General features: G+C 32.9%; 3 protein-coding genes across 4 annotated transcripts; 1 reads left to right on the top strand and 2 right to left on the bottom strand.

Moving 5' to 3' along the window:
* Window positions 3,877-10,502, top strand: LOC110269910 (tetrapyrrole-binding protein, chloroplastic). The gene is made up of 3 exons (XM_021117917.1): window positions 3,877-4,596; window positions 9,836-10,017; window positions 10,306-10,502. Exons 1-3 carry the CDS (start codon window positions 4,052-4,054, stop codon window positions 10,485-10,487), a joined length of 909 nt encoding a protein of 302 aa, XP_020973576.1. The 5' UTR covers window positions 3,877-4,051; the 3' UTR covers window positions 10,488-10,502.
* LOC107628989 lies at window positions 5,180-8,785 on the bottom strand. 2 transcript variants are annotated; one of them, XM_021117918.1, is made up of 11 exons: window positions 8,536-8,785; window positions 8,155-8,230; window positions 7,979-8,051; window positions 7,848-7,899; window positions 7,564-7,625; window positions 7,119-7,182; window positions 6,690-6,750; window positions 6,516-6,602; window positions 6,100-6,193; window positions 5,738-5,847; window positions 5,180-5,613 (listed from the first exon to the last, which is right to left on the bottom strand). In XM_021117918.1, exons 1-10 carry the CDS (start codon window positions 8,753-8,755, stop codon window positions 5,755-5,757), a joined length of 882 nt encoding a protein of 293 aa, XP_020973577.1. In that variant the 5' UTR covers window positions 8,756-8,785; the 3' UTR covers window positions 5,180-5,613; window positions 5,738-5,754. The 2 variants fall into 2 exon arrangements, with proteins under 2 accessions (XP_020973577.1, XP_016187133.1); XM_016331647.2 differs by having other exon boundaries at window positions 5,180-5,591.
* On the bottom strand, window positions 10,850-11,560 carry LOC107632309 (serine/threonine-protein phosphatase 7 long form homolog). Its single transcript, XM_016336004.1, has one exon. The coding sequence runs from the start codon at window positions 11,558-11,560 to the stop codon at window positions 10,850-10,852; it is 711 nt and encodes a 236-aa protein (XP_016191490.1).

The following is an 18,907-nucleotide window of genomic DNA, read 5'->3' as shown; positions in this document are numbered from 1 at the left end:
TTTCTTCTTTTGTTATGTTGCAGATGGACGCCGAAGTGTTAGATATAATATTTCATCATGGGAGAAATGTTGAAAAGGGTAAAGATAGAAGATGGACAAATTATCCTGACAATAAGCACCATTTGGGTGAAGTTGATGTTGATAGGTTGGATGTATTCTACCTGAGAAACTACTTCAAAGAGTTAGGATATGAGAAAATGAAGAAAGTTTGGTGGCATGTGCCACAAAGGAGCCTGGAAGTGGGGTTGAGGCGTTTAAACTCTGATAATGAGTTGAGGGAGATGTGTTTTTATGGTGAAAAAAACAATGGTATTATTGATGTGTACATTGAACATGAAATTTCAGAACCTGAGATACTACAAGGGCAGGATGTTATTGTGCACCTAGATGACCATTAATTTGAAATTGAAGCCTAAGTCTAAGACAGTATCCAAATGCACACCCACACAAAACAAAGTGACCAAGATCAGGAGATACTGTTAGAAATTTTCCACCCCAAGACTTTAGAAAAAGATTTTTCAAAAACAAAGGTAGATGGAGGTGACGATGTAGTGTTGTCCTCTAATTCAAACTCTCATGACAGCTACGAAAGTATTGAGGACGAGGCGTACAAGCCCGTATCGCTGGAAGATAGTTCAGGTAAATTAGGCATTGGAGACAAAATTTCTTCATCCAAGAAGAAAGTAAGAAAATACAATGTGAGAAAGAAGGTTCATGAGGAGAGTGGAAAGGAAAAAGGGAAGGATAAGATTTGTGTTGATGATGATACATTTGTGGAGGACGTTTCCGATGAAGGAGTTGATATTGGATTTGTTGGGGGTGTCAGGGCTAATATACAAATTAATGTGACAACCACAAAAAATTTAAATTACAAAGAAGTTACCTTCATTCACATTATAATTGGGACAATCAAAGAAGGGCTTGTTAGGATGTGTCTCCATCGCTAACCACATAAGCACAGGGCGGCAACCACAGTCGCATCACTCCGGAACCTGCCCATGCCTCCTTCGTGTTGTGCTTCTTGTCCAGTTCTCCATTGATGATGACCGGTTTGATCTTCCAGCAACGTGGCTCCCAATTCCTATCATGGAGGACCACTATTGATGTAGACAAGAGATAAAGAACGAGACGTCAATGGAAAGAACCAGAATGAGAGGAAGCAGAAGAAGCTTTAGGGTTTATAAAAGGGATAGGGACTAAATTGAAAAATTGCAAAACAATATCCATGTCATCTATCTGTTATGTAGATCTTAGGTGGCAGTGGTTGTGCCACATCAGCAAGCCAGTTGCTGACTCATGCCGGAATTCGAGTGAAGGGCCAGTATGTAGTCTGGAGCACAATCTCGAGGAGCATAACAGTGCAATTGAAATCTTAGGGGCTAAATTGGTGCACGAGCCAAATCTGGAGGACCACTATGGAGATTTAGTTCCCAAATTTGCTGCAAATACAGAGAAATGTTTCCTCTAATGCTGCATTTTTTCTTCTTCTTTTTTTATTTCGTATTTCTTTCTTTCTTTTAGTTGAATGAATGTAAGTTCATCCTCTTCCAAATAATTTTGTACTATTATGTGTTTCTTCTTCTTCTTTGTTTGATTTTTTTTGTTTTTATTCTCGTTAAGAGAGTAAAACAAGAAGAAACTTGAGAAGATAAAACAAGAAAAAAAAAGATGAATAAGAAAAAAAAGAAAATGATGATGATGATGAAAAAGAAGAAGCAGCAGAAAAAGATAAGGAGGAGGGAGAAGAGTTTTGGAATTATGCAGAGCTTATCGACACACATACACCAAAAATTCTTAAACAATATACTTAAATATCTTTGTGTTACACCTAAATATCTTGGTGTTACACCCGAATTTGCTGCAAATACAGAAAAATGTTTATTCTAATGGTGCATTTTTTTCTTCTTCTTTTCTTTCTTTCTTTTAGTTAAATGAATGTAAGTTCATTCTATTCCAAGTAGTTTTGTACCATTATGTGTTTCTTCTTCTTCTTTGTTTTATTTTTTTTGCTTTTATTCTTGTTAAGAGAGTAAAACAAGAAGAAACTTGAGAAGATAAAATAAGAAAAAAAAAGATGAACAAGAAAAAAAGATGATGATAATGATGATGATGATGATGATGATGATGAAAAAGAAGAAGAAAAAGCAGCAAAAGATGAGGAGGAGGGAAAAAAATAGTTTTGAATAATGCAGAACTTATCAGAACACATACACTGAAAATTCTTAAACAATACACTCAAATATCTTCGTGTTACATTGAAATTTGCTGAAAATATAGAAAAATATATTCTTTAATGCAGAACTTTTACATTACATTCAATTCAAACCATCAACGATGAACAACAATTTTCACAAACAAAAACAACATTATTCACCTACAGAATCATAAATTACTAACGAAAACATTAACTAGAATCGAACCACACCTCAGCCACTTGATTGGATTCAAAACAATAATCAATTTCGTTCTGATTCAATTGACAATCTGAACTTAAATTATTCATTATCTTCAACAACGAGATAACTGTTCAAAATTAATTTTAGAGCTTGATTTCAGAAACGTAGAGAACGAACGAAGAGAAACGCAGAGAATGCAGAGATGGAAGAGAACGTAGATAAAAAACATTGAGAAAATTTGAAAATAAAAATGAAATCCTTTTGTAAAAGGCAGTTATATATACCAGTTAGATTAAGAAGCGCATGAGATGAATTAGGATAAAATGACTTGTATAAAAAAATAACTTATATGTAGAGAATAATTATAAAATCAACATAATTGTCTATTATGTAATATTGTAATGAATGACTATAACGGTTATAAATAATATAACACATACTTTTTATCTAAAGTGGCATAGTCTTGGTACGTGCAAGACGACATTTAAATTTTAAACTCTGATACTTTTTTTTTTGTTATCCAATATATTTTTGAATCCGGCAGACTAAGGACTAATCTGCCGCGGATTTGAACTTTATTTAAGGGTCTGTTGTTGGCCAATAGATTGCTTCATGCATAAGGTAGAATTCAAACCCCCGGCACTTTTTTAAGCAAACGAGTGAGTTGACTGCTCGACTAACACAAGTTGGTTAACCCCGACACTTTTTAAATTGACTAAATGAATATCAATCCAAATTTTTTTCTGTTTAAATTTTTTACATGGACTATCCACATTTTTTTTACTGCCAGTAAAATAAGACAATTTTTAACTAAGTTCAGCTGATTTTTATTGTTTCTCAAACATTTTCGTTATTTTTTGGTTTTTTTAATCGTTTAGAATATGCTTAGAAGTTAGAAGAGCATACATAAAATCCAAGAAGAAACTTTGCCACCACATAAAACCATTAAAAGACTACAAAATACAAATTGTTGTGTGTCCTTTGTTCAGGGATATGTAAATTGTACAATCAATATCTTCCTATAAGAACGGCAGTTTTTGTGCATAAAATCAGATAAAAATGATAACTCTATGGTGTAGGTTCTAGAAGTGATAAAAAATGGGAGGCAATGTTTTTCTTCATATTTTAAGAGGGCTGCTGAACATTTAAAAAAAATATATCTTATTTACATCCTGTCACTAATGTATATCTAATGATGTCCAAGAATAATGTTAAATTTATAATCTATATATATATAAAGTCATCTACCTTGGTTACTAAAATTGTAAAACTGCAGCCAAGAAAATTCCAGAAATGTTACACCTTACACAGCATACTAGCACATTTAATTTTCGTTACTAAGAAAAATAACAAGTCAATTTCATGGGGGTAAAGAAATTAATTGTGCTGAGAAAGAGAGAGAAAGAGAAAGAGGTAGTGTTATCTTAGCCATACCCAAACCAACCAATCACAAACTAGTATTGTATTCCTTTTGAGATGAGCCTATTCAGTGTTCAACTCTCTCCCCACATATTCCTTATCTTTCACCACACAAATAACAACATTAACACCACATTGTCTCATATCATATCAAACCTTCAAGACTCAAAATCTTAGAAGAAAAACAAAATATAGTGTCATTACATTCATTCATTTTGATTCAAAGAAAACAAAAAATGGCCACAAACTCTCTTCACTGTTCAATTCAACAACACCATAACCATCATTTCCATATCAAATTCCAACCTCCAACTACTATTTCTGCTTCACAACTCTTCCTTAAACCCTCTAACATTACCAACAACATCACTCTTTCACATTCTTCTTCTGGTTCTTCTTCATTTTCATGTGTTACATTCTCACTCTCACAAGCTACTTCCACCACCCCATCATCAACCTCACAAGAATCAGTTTCCTTTGAAGTCTTAAAGCAGCATCTCACAGCAGAAGAGTATCAAAAAGCTGATGAAGAAACAAGGAGGCTCCTCATAGTTCTAGCTGGTGAAGCTGCTCAGAAACGTGGATATGTCTTCTTCTCTGAGGTTCAGTTCATATCAGAATCTGACCTCAAAACCATTGATGAACTCTGGAGGGTCCACAGTGACAACAAGTTTGGATACAGTGTTCAGAAGAAGATATTTGAGAAATCCAATGAAGACTTCACCAAGTTCTTCATCAAAGTTGGTTGGATGAAGAAGCTTGACACTGAAATGGAACAGTGGTAATCACAAATTAATTATTATGAAAGTGGTAGCTTCTGTTTGTTTTTTTTTTTTTTCTCAATTTGCAAATGTAATTTTACATCATCTTTAAGGCTTAAGTGCATTTGTCAAAACCCATAGAGTGAAAAGGTAAAAATGTTATGTAAATCAATCAGTGTGCATATGAAATTATGAAAAGGACAAAATAACAGTGAAGCCTACCTTTGTTGTTTTTCTTGTTTGCTTATTCAGTTGCAACTTGCAGAAGAAATCTATTGCATAACAAAAAATGACTGCTACAACTTGTGTATTGTATATAACTATATTGCTCAATTTCATTTTTGGATTTTTTCACCAATGTAACTTTATTGCTCCAACTTCAGCCATTGAAGACACAGATGTAGTCGGTGCATAATGTGTTTCTTTTTTTGGCTTATTACACTGGAAATTTGAAGATACAATAACCCAAGAAATTGTTTGAAAGAAAATTAATAGATCTATTACACGAGCAATTGAAATATATAAACTATTTCAAAATTAAACTTTTATGTTAAGATATCAGGTTGATTCATACGCACTTCAATGTAAAACTCTTCCACACACTTTAAGCAAATGTTATTATATAGACAAAAGTAATTAACTTCTACATCAACAATATAAAAAAGAAATCAATTGTATGTACGAAACAACAATATAGATGCCAGTGCATAGAAATATATCTAGGTATTTCCTCATGTCTTTCTATTTCCATCCATTCTCTCTAGCTTTCAAATATGACCTAAGCAAGCTTAACTCTTAACAAATTTTAGAAAGAAACAGCAATGAGGGGGGAAAAAGAAAATTTACAACATAGAATGATATTAGCATTTCCAAAGGTTGATGATTTACAAGAGTTGCCTCCACTGATACCATCTCTACTAGTGCTACAAAATCTAGTACAGCAGTGTAACAGAAAGCAAAGTTTGTATTGTAACACAACTAGATGCTTTCCACCTTCTACAATAGTCACAGAACTCTGCATCACAAAGGAAAATGTTCTGCAATTGCTTTAGTTCCACATAATTCTTTTTTTGTTCCTTCATTAACTGATAAAGAAAGCTATTTCTAATTCTTGGCATTGTGTTGAGCAAATCCAACATTGTTAAGGGGACCAATACTTACCAGGCAGGAAAAAACCCCTAAGCACAGGGGCACAATCTTCTTGTATGCTGATGTGAACCATCACAAGAAAGCATAGACTGTGTCTGAGTGTATAAACATGATCCTGGATTCTGAAAACAACCAAAAACAAAGAAAGATTATTATCATTTATCCTTCATATAAGTTTCATCTGTCTAGCAGAAATTCAAACTATTTAAATATTTAAGTCACACACAGATCCCAGATACTTTAATTTCCGTTGACTATCAACAAATGATTTCGATGGGAAAAGTACAATATTAGTAAACCACTGTTCATCAGTTTCTGGAATGTAACATATTTCTTGTGTTAGTAAAACAACACAAAACATAGCCAATTATTACCATATGCTTGGGGGCATCATCAACAACTTCAGCAGGTTGATCTGTTCCTACACTTGAAAAGCAAGCTCCTTTGCAGCTCATATATTTCTGAATACTGCTCAAACAATTAAAGAACACTTGATAAGAACAGTACATTAAAAGAAAAGAAACAAATATCTGTAGTCATATATGATCTTCCTTTCTTTCTCAATAATGCTTTTTGAGTCAAGAAATTATACATCTATGGCATGCATGTTAGAATTAACCATCAATTCTAGATTATTTATCTAAAGGGGAAACGAAAAAAGGGGCTCTAGATGAATATAATTACTCCTTGGGTAGATCATAACCACGAGTTAATCAAATTATACGTTTCATGCCCAATGTTTATAAACTAAACAAAATAAGAGCACCAAAAACTCCAATGCACCACTTACATATCACAATGATTAAGAACCAAAAGTTTATTTGGTACGCATAATTTCCCTCTTAACTTGCAAACTGAATTACATGATTCACCTTGCCTGTCAAAATGGCCAGAAGTTAAACTGCAAAGATAAAGCAAGGAACAGCAAGACTTAATGAAAAGAAACAATTTCAGTATAATTCACCTGCCAACAACAACATTGATGCCATTCAGTCTTGCTTCAAGGAGTGTACTATTTGTCCCCGCTTCAATGGACAAAAAACAAACAGGTTTTAATGAAATAGCCATAAACAACAGAATCAGAACATAATTGTAAATAAGACATACATACAAACCCTTCCATAACAAGGATATGCTAGTAATATATATATAAAGATCTTTTAGACTGCAAAGTACAACGTGTTTTGAAATAGATTATGGATGCTAGTCTACTGCCAACAACTGCTAAGTATATTTAACAATTTCTGTCTAGACAAAATCCATATCTGCAACAAAATTGATGTCTGATGGGATTTCAGAACCCACACCTTCGTAGTTAAAAAAATTAGAATTTAGAGACTTAACTCAGTCACTGGGCACTGACTAATACAATTAGTTCCCTCATCACACTTACCAGAAGAATTAGATGGGAGAGAAAAGCAGTGGTGGAAATCACTAACATAAGCGTTTTCATGAACCTGAAACATTATAACTCATTGTAAATATTAAACAGCTACAAAAATATAAAGAAGTTAAAAGAAAAATATGTTCATTTATCCTTATTAGAGACATATTATACAGTAAGCAAAAGAGTCCGTGGTGGTATGTATGATTCATAGTTCATAAACCTTCAAAAAAAAAAAATAACAACCACGAGAGCTCCTATTAGATAGGAGACATGGGAAGAAAGGGCAGGACCTTTTAAAAGCATGTTGTAAGTGCAATTGTGTAAAGGAATTAGTTCCGTAATTAAGGGATTTGCTAATATCAAGTGTAAAAGGTGTAAGAATAAATGGCTGAGTTGAGGGGATACAACTTCAAGAACAAGAAGAAAGCAGGAAGGCATAAAGAATGCTCACCACACTCTCAGAACTATGACGGCATCTCCCAGCACAGTAGTCAAAAACACTTGTATAAGTCCCTAACAAAATATAAAAGGATGCATGTGTTGGAATTAATTAATCTTACACAGGAGACCTGTGGTACATAAGAACCAATCACCAGCCATACGACCTAATAAAAATTGGGATAGGGAAAAAAATTGCATTTCTTAATTCCTATGTCTATCAAGGCATTCCTTAATTACAAATAAATCCATGGCCAAGGCAAATATCCATGCAAAGTAACGAGGCAGAAACTTTACTTGCAGTAGCTGGTTTCGCAACCTTCACCTTCAGAATTTGTTCCTTACTTGTCTGTTCAATTAAACCCATAAACGCTTACTTAGATCCTTCTTCAACTGGATAAATATCATGCAAGAGATTTTACATTTACCTGCACAGGGTTTAGGCAGCACGAAACACAATATTCGTAAGAGTTGCAACACTGTGAAAGAACATTGCATCCTCTGCGTACCAAACATAAATTCACAGCATGAGATGGCTGAGTCAATGTCTTATGGAATCAAAACAAAGCAGTTTCCATGTAAACAAAACGAAGGGAGAACTCACTGACAAGAGAATTTCTCCCCAGTTTCGGGGCAGCACCGAGTCTGCGGATCCACGGACATAGCATTGCACACATAACCTACCAAATTCAAAATCCATTTATAGAAAAGCAACAGCAGTAAGTTCATAAATTCTTAGGTGCTCTTGGAGTAAGAACAGAAAACCTGCTATAATTTACACCACAATAGCTGAGTTGCTGAACTATATGAATGAACCATAGAACAATTTTCATTTTCTTAGCTCACTTAAGAATCTAATCTAATCCAATCCAAGTTCATGAGAGATACAAAATTAAAGCATATAAGCAAAGGTATCTGACAAAAAGAATTAAGAAATGAAATGAAATGAATATAGTAATTGGAACCCTAGAAAAGAATGAGAGACCGTTATCATCTGTGAGAAAGTATCTTCCTTGAACGGTGGTGTTGCAGGGACGATGGGAAGGTTCAAACCCAATGTCTTTTCTGATAGCGGTGATTGTTGTGGGTGAAAAGTAGAAAATGTGTATCAGAAGCAGCATCAGAGTGTTCGTTTTCCCCATCGTGTGCAATGCTTCCATTGATTCCCACCTTCCATTGCACCTTCTTGCTTTTCTCATTCCCATGTCGATCTGGCAAAATGCGAAGAAATATAAAATTTTATTTATTTGGTATTTGTTATAGGCCTACTAAGATTTGTTTAACAAAAAGGAAAAGGACAAATTAATGGGTTAATTTTTTTGGATATTGGATAAAAATGGGTGTAATCCTTTGGCTGATTTTTTTAGATATGATTTGGGGGTGTGAGTTATGCTGGGATATGATGATTAAGGGTGATTTACACTGTTATGACGGTGTTGCTTTTTTGGAATTTTGGGGGAAGAAATCGGGGGCACCGATTTGAAGCTGCGAGGAATCGGTCCCACCGATTTGTGGGAGGGAGAGGTTGATGGATGTGAAATCGGTGCCACCGATTTGTGCAAGGTAGAGGCTAATGGGTATTAAATCGGTGCCACCGATTTGAGGGTGCTGGAAGACATGAGCAAAGAGTGCAGTAATCGGTCTCGCAGAGAATTTTATTTTAGTCGGGGCGCACCAATCGAACCCACCGATTTGGGGTGCAGCGGTCGGTCCCTCCGATTTGCCGTTTGTCCATACAAAAAGCGGACGGTGGTATCACAGAAGCCCCATTTCTTCCTCGTCAGCTAATGTTCATCCTCTTCTCCTCTCTTCTCTTATCTGATTCTTCTCCCTTATTTCTGTAAAAAAAATTCCTGTGAGGTTGAGAATAGTTAGTGTTATGGATGATAGAGTTGTATTAAAGATTTATTATTACGGACATATCTTATTACAAACATATGAGGGAGTTCAATTTGTGTGTGAAAATCCGGTTGATGTTGTTATTCCGTTTACGTTGTCATTTGAGGAGTTAAAAGGTGTGATTTGTGAGAAGATAGATTCTCGAAGATATAGAGAATATCGTGTATTTTGTACAGGTATCCTTTACCTGTGTTTGGTGGGTTTGTTCAATTTCAGACCAAGTATGTGATGGACGAAGCGAGTATGCAGGAAATATTTTCAGTGTACATGGAAAATCGCAACCGAATGTCGTGCATCGAGTTATATATTGAGTTTGAGCAATCTGAAGCGGACCGTAACATTGAATTGGAAGATTATAATAGTGAAAGCGAAGATGAATTTGAAAGTAACTATGAGATCGTCGGTCCAGGTGAGGACGAAGAAGAAGCTGGCGGCGCCATGAACGCAGATGTGGCGGAAGTTGCAAATGCACTAGCAAACCCGCATCCGTTTCAGGAGCCTTCTTTCATGCGGTCATTGGATTTGGAGGCTATGCACGCACCGGAGTTTCCGCAATATATGAATCCAGGTGCGTAAACCTAGGTGGCTATGTGAATCTCTGAAGTAGCAGATCGATAAGTCAGATGAGTAATGTATGTGATATGTGACCAGGCATTTGTGACCATAGCGTTTGATTTTTTTATTAATTAATAGTTCTCTGTTGTGAATGATATTTAGTTGTTGTTTATGTAGATGGAATAGCGAGAAATAAGACTATAACGATCTTACATAGTAAAGTGTGTTTATTAATTGAGTTGTAATAAAAGATTTGTTACTGAGTACATAATGAAGCATTTATTACTTTTGCTGTATGCAGCCCCTCCTGTTGTGGCGGATGGTGAGTTCACAGTGGGGATGGAATTCAGTTCAAGGGAGGCAGTAATCAAGGCAATTAAAGATTACACCATCCGGATAGGTGTGGACTATTGGGTATATGAGTCGGAATCGACGACATTCTATGCAAAATGTACAGAATATGGGATGGTTGTGACTGGTTGATCAGGGTAACTAAAATGCAGAAGAAGTACTGTTGAGAGATAAGGAGGTACAATGGAAGTCATACTTGTACCAGGTCTACTATTTTTCAAGACCATTCGAAGCTGGATTCCAAGACAGTTGCAGAAGCAATAAAGCCGTTGGTAGAGGTTGACCCGTCTATAAAGGTGAAATCAGTAATTGCTGATATCCAGTCAAAGTTTAACTACACCGTCAGCTATCGCAAGGCTTGGTTAGCAAAGCAGCAAGCGGTCGAATCAATTTTCGAAAGTTGGGAAGTATCGTATGAATCCATTTGTTAACTTATCTTACCATAAACAGAATACAATTTATATGAATTCTTTCAATGCATACTTTAATCAAAATTACCTATTTGCAATTGGAAACACTCGGGGGTTGCCGGGAATCGACGCTAGAAATGGTAGCCGGATCCAAGCCCAACTGACCAACAGTGTTAGTGGACCGTCCATCTCCTTGCAGTCGACACGAGTTGCCCTACACAATGATCTATACAAGTGTGCCAAGCATGCTGAACCCCAACTAAACTGTATGATCCCACCGAAGTTGCGGAGCAAAGGTAAAAATTTCCAGTATACCGCTGCACCCGACTTATCTGCAAACAGAATTTTCCCAAATAACAACATTATGTGACACTTTACATACATCTGCATGTGCACATCATCATTCAACACTATACGATCTCTCACACTCCTAAACCACGTTAATTTTATAAAGCTCCCTCTACAGTCATTCTTGCTGGTTGCAATTCCAAATTGGTGCAAGCACTCGGCTTCCAATGCCTCAAAGCTACTCATGGTCGGACCTGTAACCGGAAGACCATTTGTTGGCAGACCGAGAATTACCGCCACATCCTCCAAGGTCACGGTACACTCACCAACCGGAAAATGAAAAGTATGAGTCTCGGGCCGCCATCTCTCAATCAGAGCATTAATCATTGCTGACTGGCCTTTAATAACTCCAACTTGGGATACATAATAAAATCCACTCTCGCGTAACTGTGCCTCAACAATTTGGTTATATGGATCCGGCGGGTGTAAATGATCGCACATCAACATCCTTGAAGCCTACAATATCACATTTTCCAGTATGAGAACAAGTATAATATAACTATATTATTCAAAAACACAATTATGCTTAACATGTCCATTATAACTAATTCCTAGCATAATTGCAATTCAAACATACACATTAAATCTGTTATACAAAAATCCTTCAATCATATGCATTACTTTATAACATAAATTAATTAACCTTACACAGTAAATCAGCCTCTATTATTATTATTATTATTATTATTATTATTATTATTATTATTATTATTGTTATTATTATTATAATTCATATTATAATTACTAATATATTGTCTAATTTTGACTGAATTAAAATTCAATTGTTAATAATCATAAATAAAATAATTAATAAAATTTTTATTACTAATCATAATAATTAATTAAATTCAATTACTAATACTGATAATAACAACAACAATATATTAATATCTTCCTATTCTAATCTAATATATACAGATCTCATTTTTTTTCCTTTATTCATTATTTTTTACAAACATTTATTTTTTCTTTTCTTTTTAAATAATATACATAAAAAAAAATCCAGTTCAGTTCATGAGCACCGGTTCACACATGAGGATCTCCATACATATATACATACAAAGTTTATTCCTATTTTTATTTCTATTTCTAACCACCTAATAATAAAATTATACATACATGTTTAATTTCTAATTTCTACCTAGTGCCATTATAATATATACTGTTAATAAAATCTAAAATTATCACTATTATTATCATTAAATAACATTATTAAAAAATAAAAACTTACATAATTTGGATCTCCAAGATAATTAACAATGTGAAGCTCCGGTTGATTTACTTTCTTGGTTTTTCTTTTTTTGGCATTTTTCTTCAATTTTTTCAAGGAGGTAATGGTGGTCCAACAATGATGAAATGGTGGGGTTGAGTGGGGTTGAGAGTAAGCAGAAAGGGAAAGTTGTTGTTGAGAGTGAAAAAGAGAGAGTGTGAGAGGATGAAAGAGATAGGGGTATCCGGTTTTGAGAGGGTAAAAATGCATAGGGAGTCACGGGCCAGCTGCATGCGCGACGCGTGGCAAGGGGGTCACCAATCGGTGCCACCGATTTGCGCACCTGCCCCTCCCTGAAATCGGTCCCACCGATTTCCGTCTCCCCCGTCGGTGCCACCGATTTCTTCTACAACGCCGTCACATCTCCGTCAAACACCCCAAAACCCCATAACGCTGCTAAACACCACCTTCTCTCCCATATCAAAATTAAAAAACTCGTAATCCTTTAATATTGGAAGTTAAGGTGTTTTACAAAATTTTGGGGGCTATAGAATTCGCAGAGTGCGAATTGCCAAATCAATTTATTTTTAATTTATAAAGACAATACACAGACTGCGTATTGTATTATTTTAATATTAAATTACAATACGCAGATTACGTATTGTATTATTTTAATATTAAATTACAATACGCAGTCTGCGTATTGTAAATACACAGTTTGCGTATTGTCATTACAATACGTGTTCTGCGTATTGTGTTTGTCCAGAACAGCGCCCCGATAACACTGTAAAACTCTATTTTTTATCATTAACGTAAAACTCATTTTCCTCTTCCATATTAAAATAAAAAATCCAAATTAATGTCTGTGCCACTCGATCCTCTCAATTTTTTAATTTTTTTAACATTTGAAAGAATAAGATGTGATCTTTTATCTTTAATTTTATAAGTAAGACTAAAAATAAATATGAGAGAGAACAATAAAAAATTAAATTAAACAATTGACACCATCCAACTTTTTTTTCACTAGAAAAAATTTGCTCCCATGCCACTCCATAAACATCTAAATTTTCGAAAATTTAAAAATATATTTAAGTTTTGACTTTTTTACAAATTGGAGTCACGTCCACGAACATTTAAGTAACGTTTAGTTGATATCCATATCTCATTACACATTCTACTCTTTAGTTTGGTGAGACATATATTTTTAAAAGACACAAATAGACACGGAGATATTAAATTTGTATACCTCCAATTTAGTGAAATACCGAAACATAATTTGTGAGACACTAATTTTTTACTCTTTTACCCTTATTTAATTTTTAAATTTTATCTTCTTATCTCTCCAAATCTTTCTTTTTCTTCTATCTCTTTTAGATGCTATAACCAAATTGACCTTCTTGTTTTTTTTAAGAAAAAATTGTACATTTAATTTTTTATTTATTTGAATTTTGATTAATCTTTGATAAATTTTTGTCTTTGGTTTTTTTATTTTTTTATAAAAAAATTCTATTTTAATATTTGAATGATAATTTAAGATGATATTAGAAGAAATAAAAAATACTGAAAGAAATAAAATTCAATGGTAATGACATGTAGTGTTTGGAGTGATGGATGTGAAGCGGTTGTGGTTGAATGAGCAGTAATTTAATCTTTTTCAAATATTTGTGTGTCTGGTTCATTATTTTTGTCCAACACAATATATAAACATAAATATTATATATATATATTTATATATATATTTTTGGTCACACACTAATACACTCAGTCACTTACACATAAACCAAACGAAGCCTTAAGTCTTGAAGATTTAAAAATATATTTAAATCCTTGACTTTTTCAAAATTTGCACACATTGATTTATGGGTCTAATTTGTCTTATTTTAAAAACTCTCTCACGTGTGTATCTGTATTAATCAAGTCAGTACAACAGGAATCACGTTTGATTTTATCGTTAGATCTAACAGATCTAAGTGAATATGAGGAATCAATATATCCAAATTTAAAAAAATTAGGAACTTAAATATATTTTTAAATCTTCAAAAATTTAAATGTCTGTAAATCAAAAAGTCAAAAATTTATTTGTTCTTTTTTCTACAAAAAATATTATTGAATTAGGTAATTAAACTAAATTAACTAAAATAATATGTATTTACCTCTCTAGTGACCCAAATGTGTGACTATCAAAATCAAACTGACCAACTGAAAATGAGCATTCAAATACTACGAACTTATTATTTTGGTGCAATACTTTTTTTTTTATCAAAGATAGAAAAGTTCGAATCCTGCGACTTTTTAGATGAATACGAAGAGACTATGCCATTTGAATTATAATTTATTGACTATTTTAGTGCAATACTATAAGTATAAGATTATTATTAAAAAATAGACGAAATACTCTTTTTACATTAAAAACTATGTCATGAACTCATGATTGGACCATTTGGGCCATAATGGTCTTCTGTAGGTAAAATTGATACTGCTGCTCTTGCCGACCTGCGAGGCCCACTTTGATTATAAGTTTTTGATATTCGGTCCTTCTTGGTCCTTAGTAGCAGGTGTAAGGTTGAGTTTGTCTTTAGGAATAAGACAAAACACTAAGAGTAAGATTTGTATTTTATTTGATAATAAATTAGAATAAATTATAAAAATTTAATTTATTTTTATTTTTTTATTTAAAAAAATTGAAACGAAAAATATAATAATAAAAATATAATTATAAAAAATTAATAAGAATAATAAAAGAAAAAAGAAAAAATAAGTTGTATTCTTTATTAGTGTTTCTGTGTCTTTTCTGTCAGGATGAATACAAAATACACTAATTCAGTATTTCTGGAGTCTAGACACAATGTCTTTATCCATATTTTCTCTGTCAAACACGATTTTGTGTGTCTGTGTTCCTATTTTAGTGTTCTATCTTTGTAAACAAACTTAGCCAAGTGAGCATATCTTTAACCAAGTTAGGTTAGTAGTGGTTAGCACTTAGCTCACAAGTGTTGAGGGTTCGAATCCAGTCTTGTGCATACAACACATTAAAACTTCGATCCATGACGAATTAGTATTTGATATGCCGGGTTGAGAGATATCTTTAGACAGAAAAGAAAAAAAATTGAGCGTATCCTATAAAGTACGGACACTTCGTTGAGTTGTCGTGTCTGCGTATCGGACACATTTTGGATATGACACTCAATGACACTCGTCTGACACGCGTGTCTGCCGTGTTCAACCGTGTCTTAATAAAAAAAAAAAATTTTCGGACACGTCTGGACACACCTAAATACCATAAAGTATCAGCGTGTCCAGTCTTATTTTTAATATATATTCTTAAAATAATTTTAGATATAGTATATATTTTTAATTATTAAAAAAAAATTTAAATACTTGATATAATTAAAATAAGACATTAAAAATAATTTAAAAATTTAATTTATATTTTAATATCAATAAAATATCAAATTATCATTACAATTTATCTAAAAAATACTTTATATTTTATATGTATGCGTGTCCCCATATCATGTAAGATTTTAAAATTCGCGTGTCGACGTGTCCCGTGTCATGTCGTGTCCCGTATTCATGTCAGTGTCCAATGCATCGAGCGTATCTGTGGTACATTATGATTAATGACAAAAAAATAAAAAATAAATATGCATTTCTCTTAAAAAAATTTAATTTAAATTAAATATTATGAGTTCAAATATTTTACAAATGAGTTCAAACCATTTTCTCAAACCATCTTAAAACTACATATATAATCTTTTTCCATCATTATTATCTGCCAACCAAATTATGCTTATAAATACATATCTCCCAAACTAACTTCAACATTGGTGATATCTCATTCTTTCTCGACCAAACATTATTAAGCTTAAGCTTTTCCTCAACAAAGTTATATATCACTGTCAACATAGACATGGACTTGTCTCAAATTTATGACAATCTTTTCCCATTAATTAGTATCCAACAGCCTACCTAGAACAAACTACTATGGAACCCTTAAATTTTTCGACGTGCTAGAAAATTATAAAAAATAATTTAGCACCGAGGTTTTATAATTACTCAATCTGATGAAACCTATTTCCTTCTCATCAAATAATATTGCATTAAAAATCTCAAAATAAAATAAAATAAAAATTGCTCTTCTCTCATCAAGACTTCTTGGATAGCATCAAAGAATTTGAAAGACTACCCAATGATTTGAGTTGAAATTAAGAGGTATAAAAATGTCAAACAAATGTGGATAAGATCATTTTCTGCCATCATATATTCAATTTAGATTAGTAGAAATTCAATCGTATTTAAAAACAAGACGCTTTCAAAAAGTGACATTATTATTAGTATGTAGGAGATTATTATATTCTACTGTGAAGCCAGTCATAATATAGAAAAGACTAAGTCAATAAACTGAAATAATAAGAGTAAAACATTGAAATGGTTAGGGGTTGAAAATTTTTGTTGTTAGGTTAAAAGTTTAAATGGTTAAAACATTGAAATGGATGTATATCTTCGGTTCGGTTTGGTTCGGTTCGATTTCTATCAACTAATTGAAAACCGAACCGAACCGATCAGTTTTATCAGGAAACCCAAAAAAAAAAATCAATTTTTTCGGTTTTTTAATCGGTTATAATTTTCGGTTCGATTTATAGTAATTTTCGGTCCGATTCGATAACTTACACCCCTACTTATTAAGAGTATTTTTGGCACTTTGCTTGTATTGCTTTGGCCAAAAAGCTTAATTCATATCCAAGCTAGAGAATAAAGCTAAGCTAGGCATGGACAACGAACACATAAAAGTATGTTATATTATTTTGGGATGCATGCATAACTTTGCCAACACACAATCAATACCTCAATTTTCTTTTACTTGGTAATGTCACTTTTTTCAAGTGATTTAACATGCACATGATTAACGAGTTAGTGATAGTAAAAGGGAAAAGATCGAATTAATGAAAAGCATAAATTGACAATATTATGAGCGGTGTCTTCAACCACTTTAGTTAGGGGAAAAAATGTGCAGTAGTAGATTACCAAACATATGTATAAATTAAAGCATACTAAACAATCTAGGCCATGTAATATGTTTTTGTAGATAACCAAACAAGTGAAATAACCCTCTATTGTAATTTCTTTAACAATTATATTACTAATATTTAGATCATTTTACATAGACATAAACATATACATAAATTTTTTTTTTTTCTAAAATATCTTTGGACAAATCTAAGAACTAATCCGTTGATATTCAATACAGATTGCTAAATATACAAGGGAGAATTCAAACTCCTAACACTTATTTAAACAAACGAGTGAACTGACCACCTATATACGGCTATATATAGAGAGTAGGGGTGTATCTAGTCCGATCCAGTTCGGATTCGAACACTTTCAGGATTAATTTGATGTAATTTTACTAGGTTTACGATCGGGTAAGATCTCAAAAATAGATTCGGTCATTATTTAGGACCGGGTTTAGGTTAGGGTCAAGGCGAATCTGGCTTCATCCAACCCATGTGCACCTTAAGGAGATTAAAAAAGGTATATATGTTTTAAATTAATTATAATATTATGTTATATTAATTATAAGTTTATTGTTTTATTTTTAATCATACTTGTTGAATTAAAAAATAGATAAAGGAAGTATGAAATTATATTTTATGGACAATTCAAGTTTAAATATGGATATCATTAACATCTCGATAACAAGTATATTTTTTTCTTCTTTATAATTAAGTGCATCATAACTTTTTGACATAAAGTTTATCAAGACTCAGACTTCACCGATTTCGACCTGATTTCAGTGTGACCCAAAAGTAGTAAGATTTCTCTGGATCTAAAATTGTATAAGAGTCTAAAAAATAGACTCGATTATTATTTAGAGTTGGGCCATAATCCATGTGAATCCGGCTTCACCCAACTCATGTATACCAGTAATAAAGAGCAATAAACAATATTTAAAAAAAAAGCAATAAATTAGGAAAAGTACCAAAACAAGGAAGATTAAACAAGAGACAATTAGCATATGCTCTTGATTTGATTAAAACGAGGGATATAACAAACAAGACCAAGTATTTGGAGCAACATCCACACCAATTTGCCAATTGCCTCTCATATTGCTTAATTAAGGATATGCTTTTGTTTTATTGGTTTGTCGTTTTCTTGTTCATCATTTCCACCAATTATGGCCGTCTAAATAGGTAAAAAACAAAGATCATGCAATAATATATTAATTTCCCTAATCATAAACTTACACAAAATCATGCAAGTTTAGAGCGTTAAGTTTGGAAGGAAAAAGGTGGTCAAAAAAGAGAGAGAAAGAAAGAAAGGAAAGCAAACATTTTCCTTTACATAATCCAATCAAGCTTCGTACCGTTGGAGCTTTTTGTAGTGGCGCTATTATTACCGTCCCAATAGATGAAAGAAAGAAAAAGAAAAACGGAAGTAATAATAAAAATTATTTCAGAACTAAAAAGCAATTTAACTTATAATGCATTACTTATTTACAACTAAAAACTAAAAAAATTCCATTCATACTACTATCAATTATATTGAAGAAAAAAAAATTGAAATCCAATTTATTATATTTTGTA

The sequence above is a fragment of the Arachis ipaensis genome, chromosome B03 (genome assembly GCF_000816755.2).
Source record: "Arachis ipaensis cultivar K30076 chromosome B03, Araip1.1, whole genome shotgun sequence".
Lineage (NCBI taxonomy): Eukaryota > Viridiplantae > Streptophyta > Magnoliopsida > Fabales > Fabaceae > Arachis > Arachis ipaensis.
Note: the sequence above shows the minus strand (reverse complement) of the source record. Positions and strands in the feature narration are given on the sequence as shown.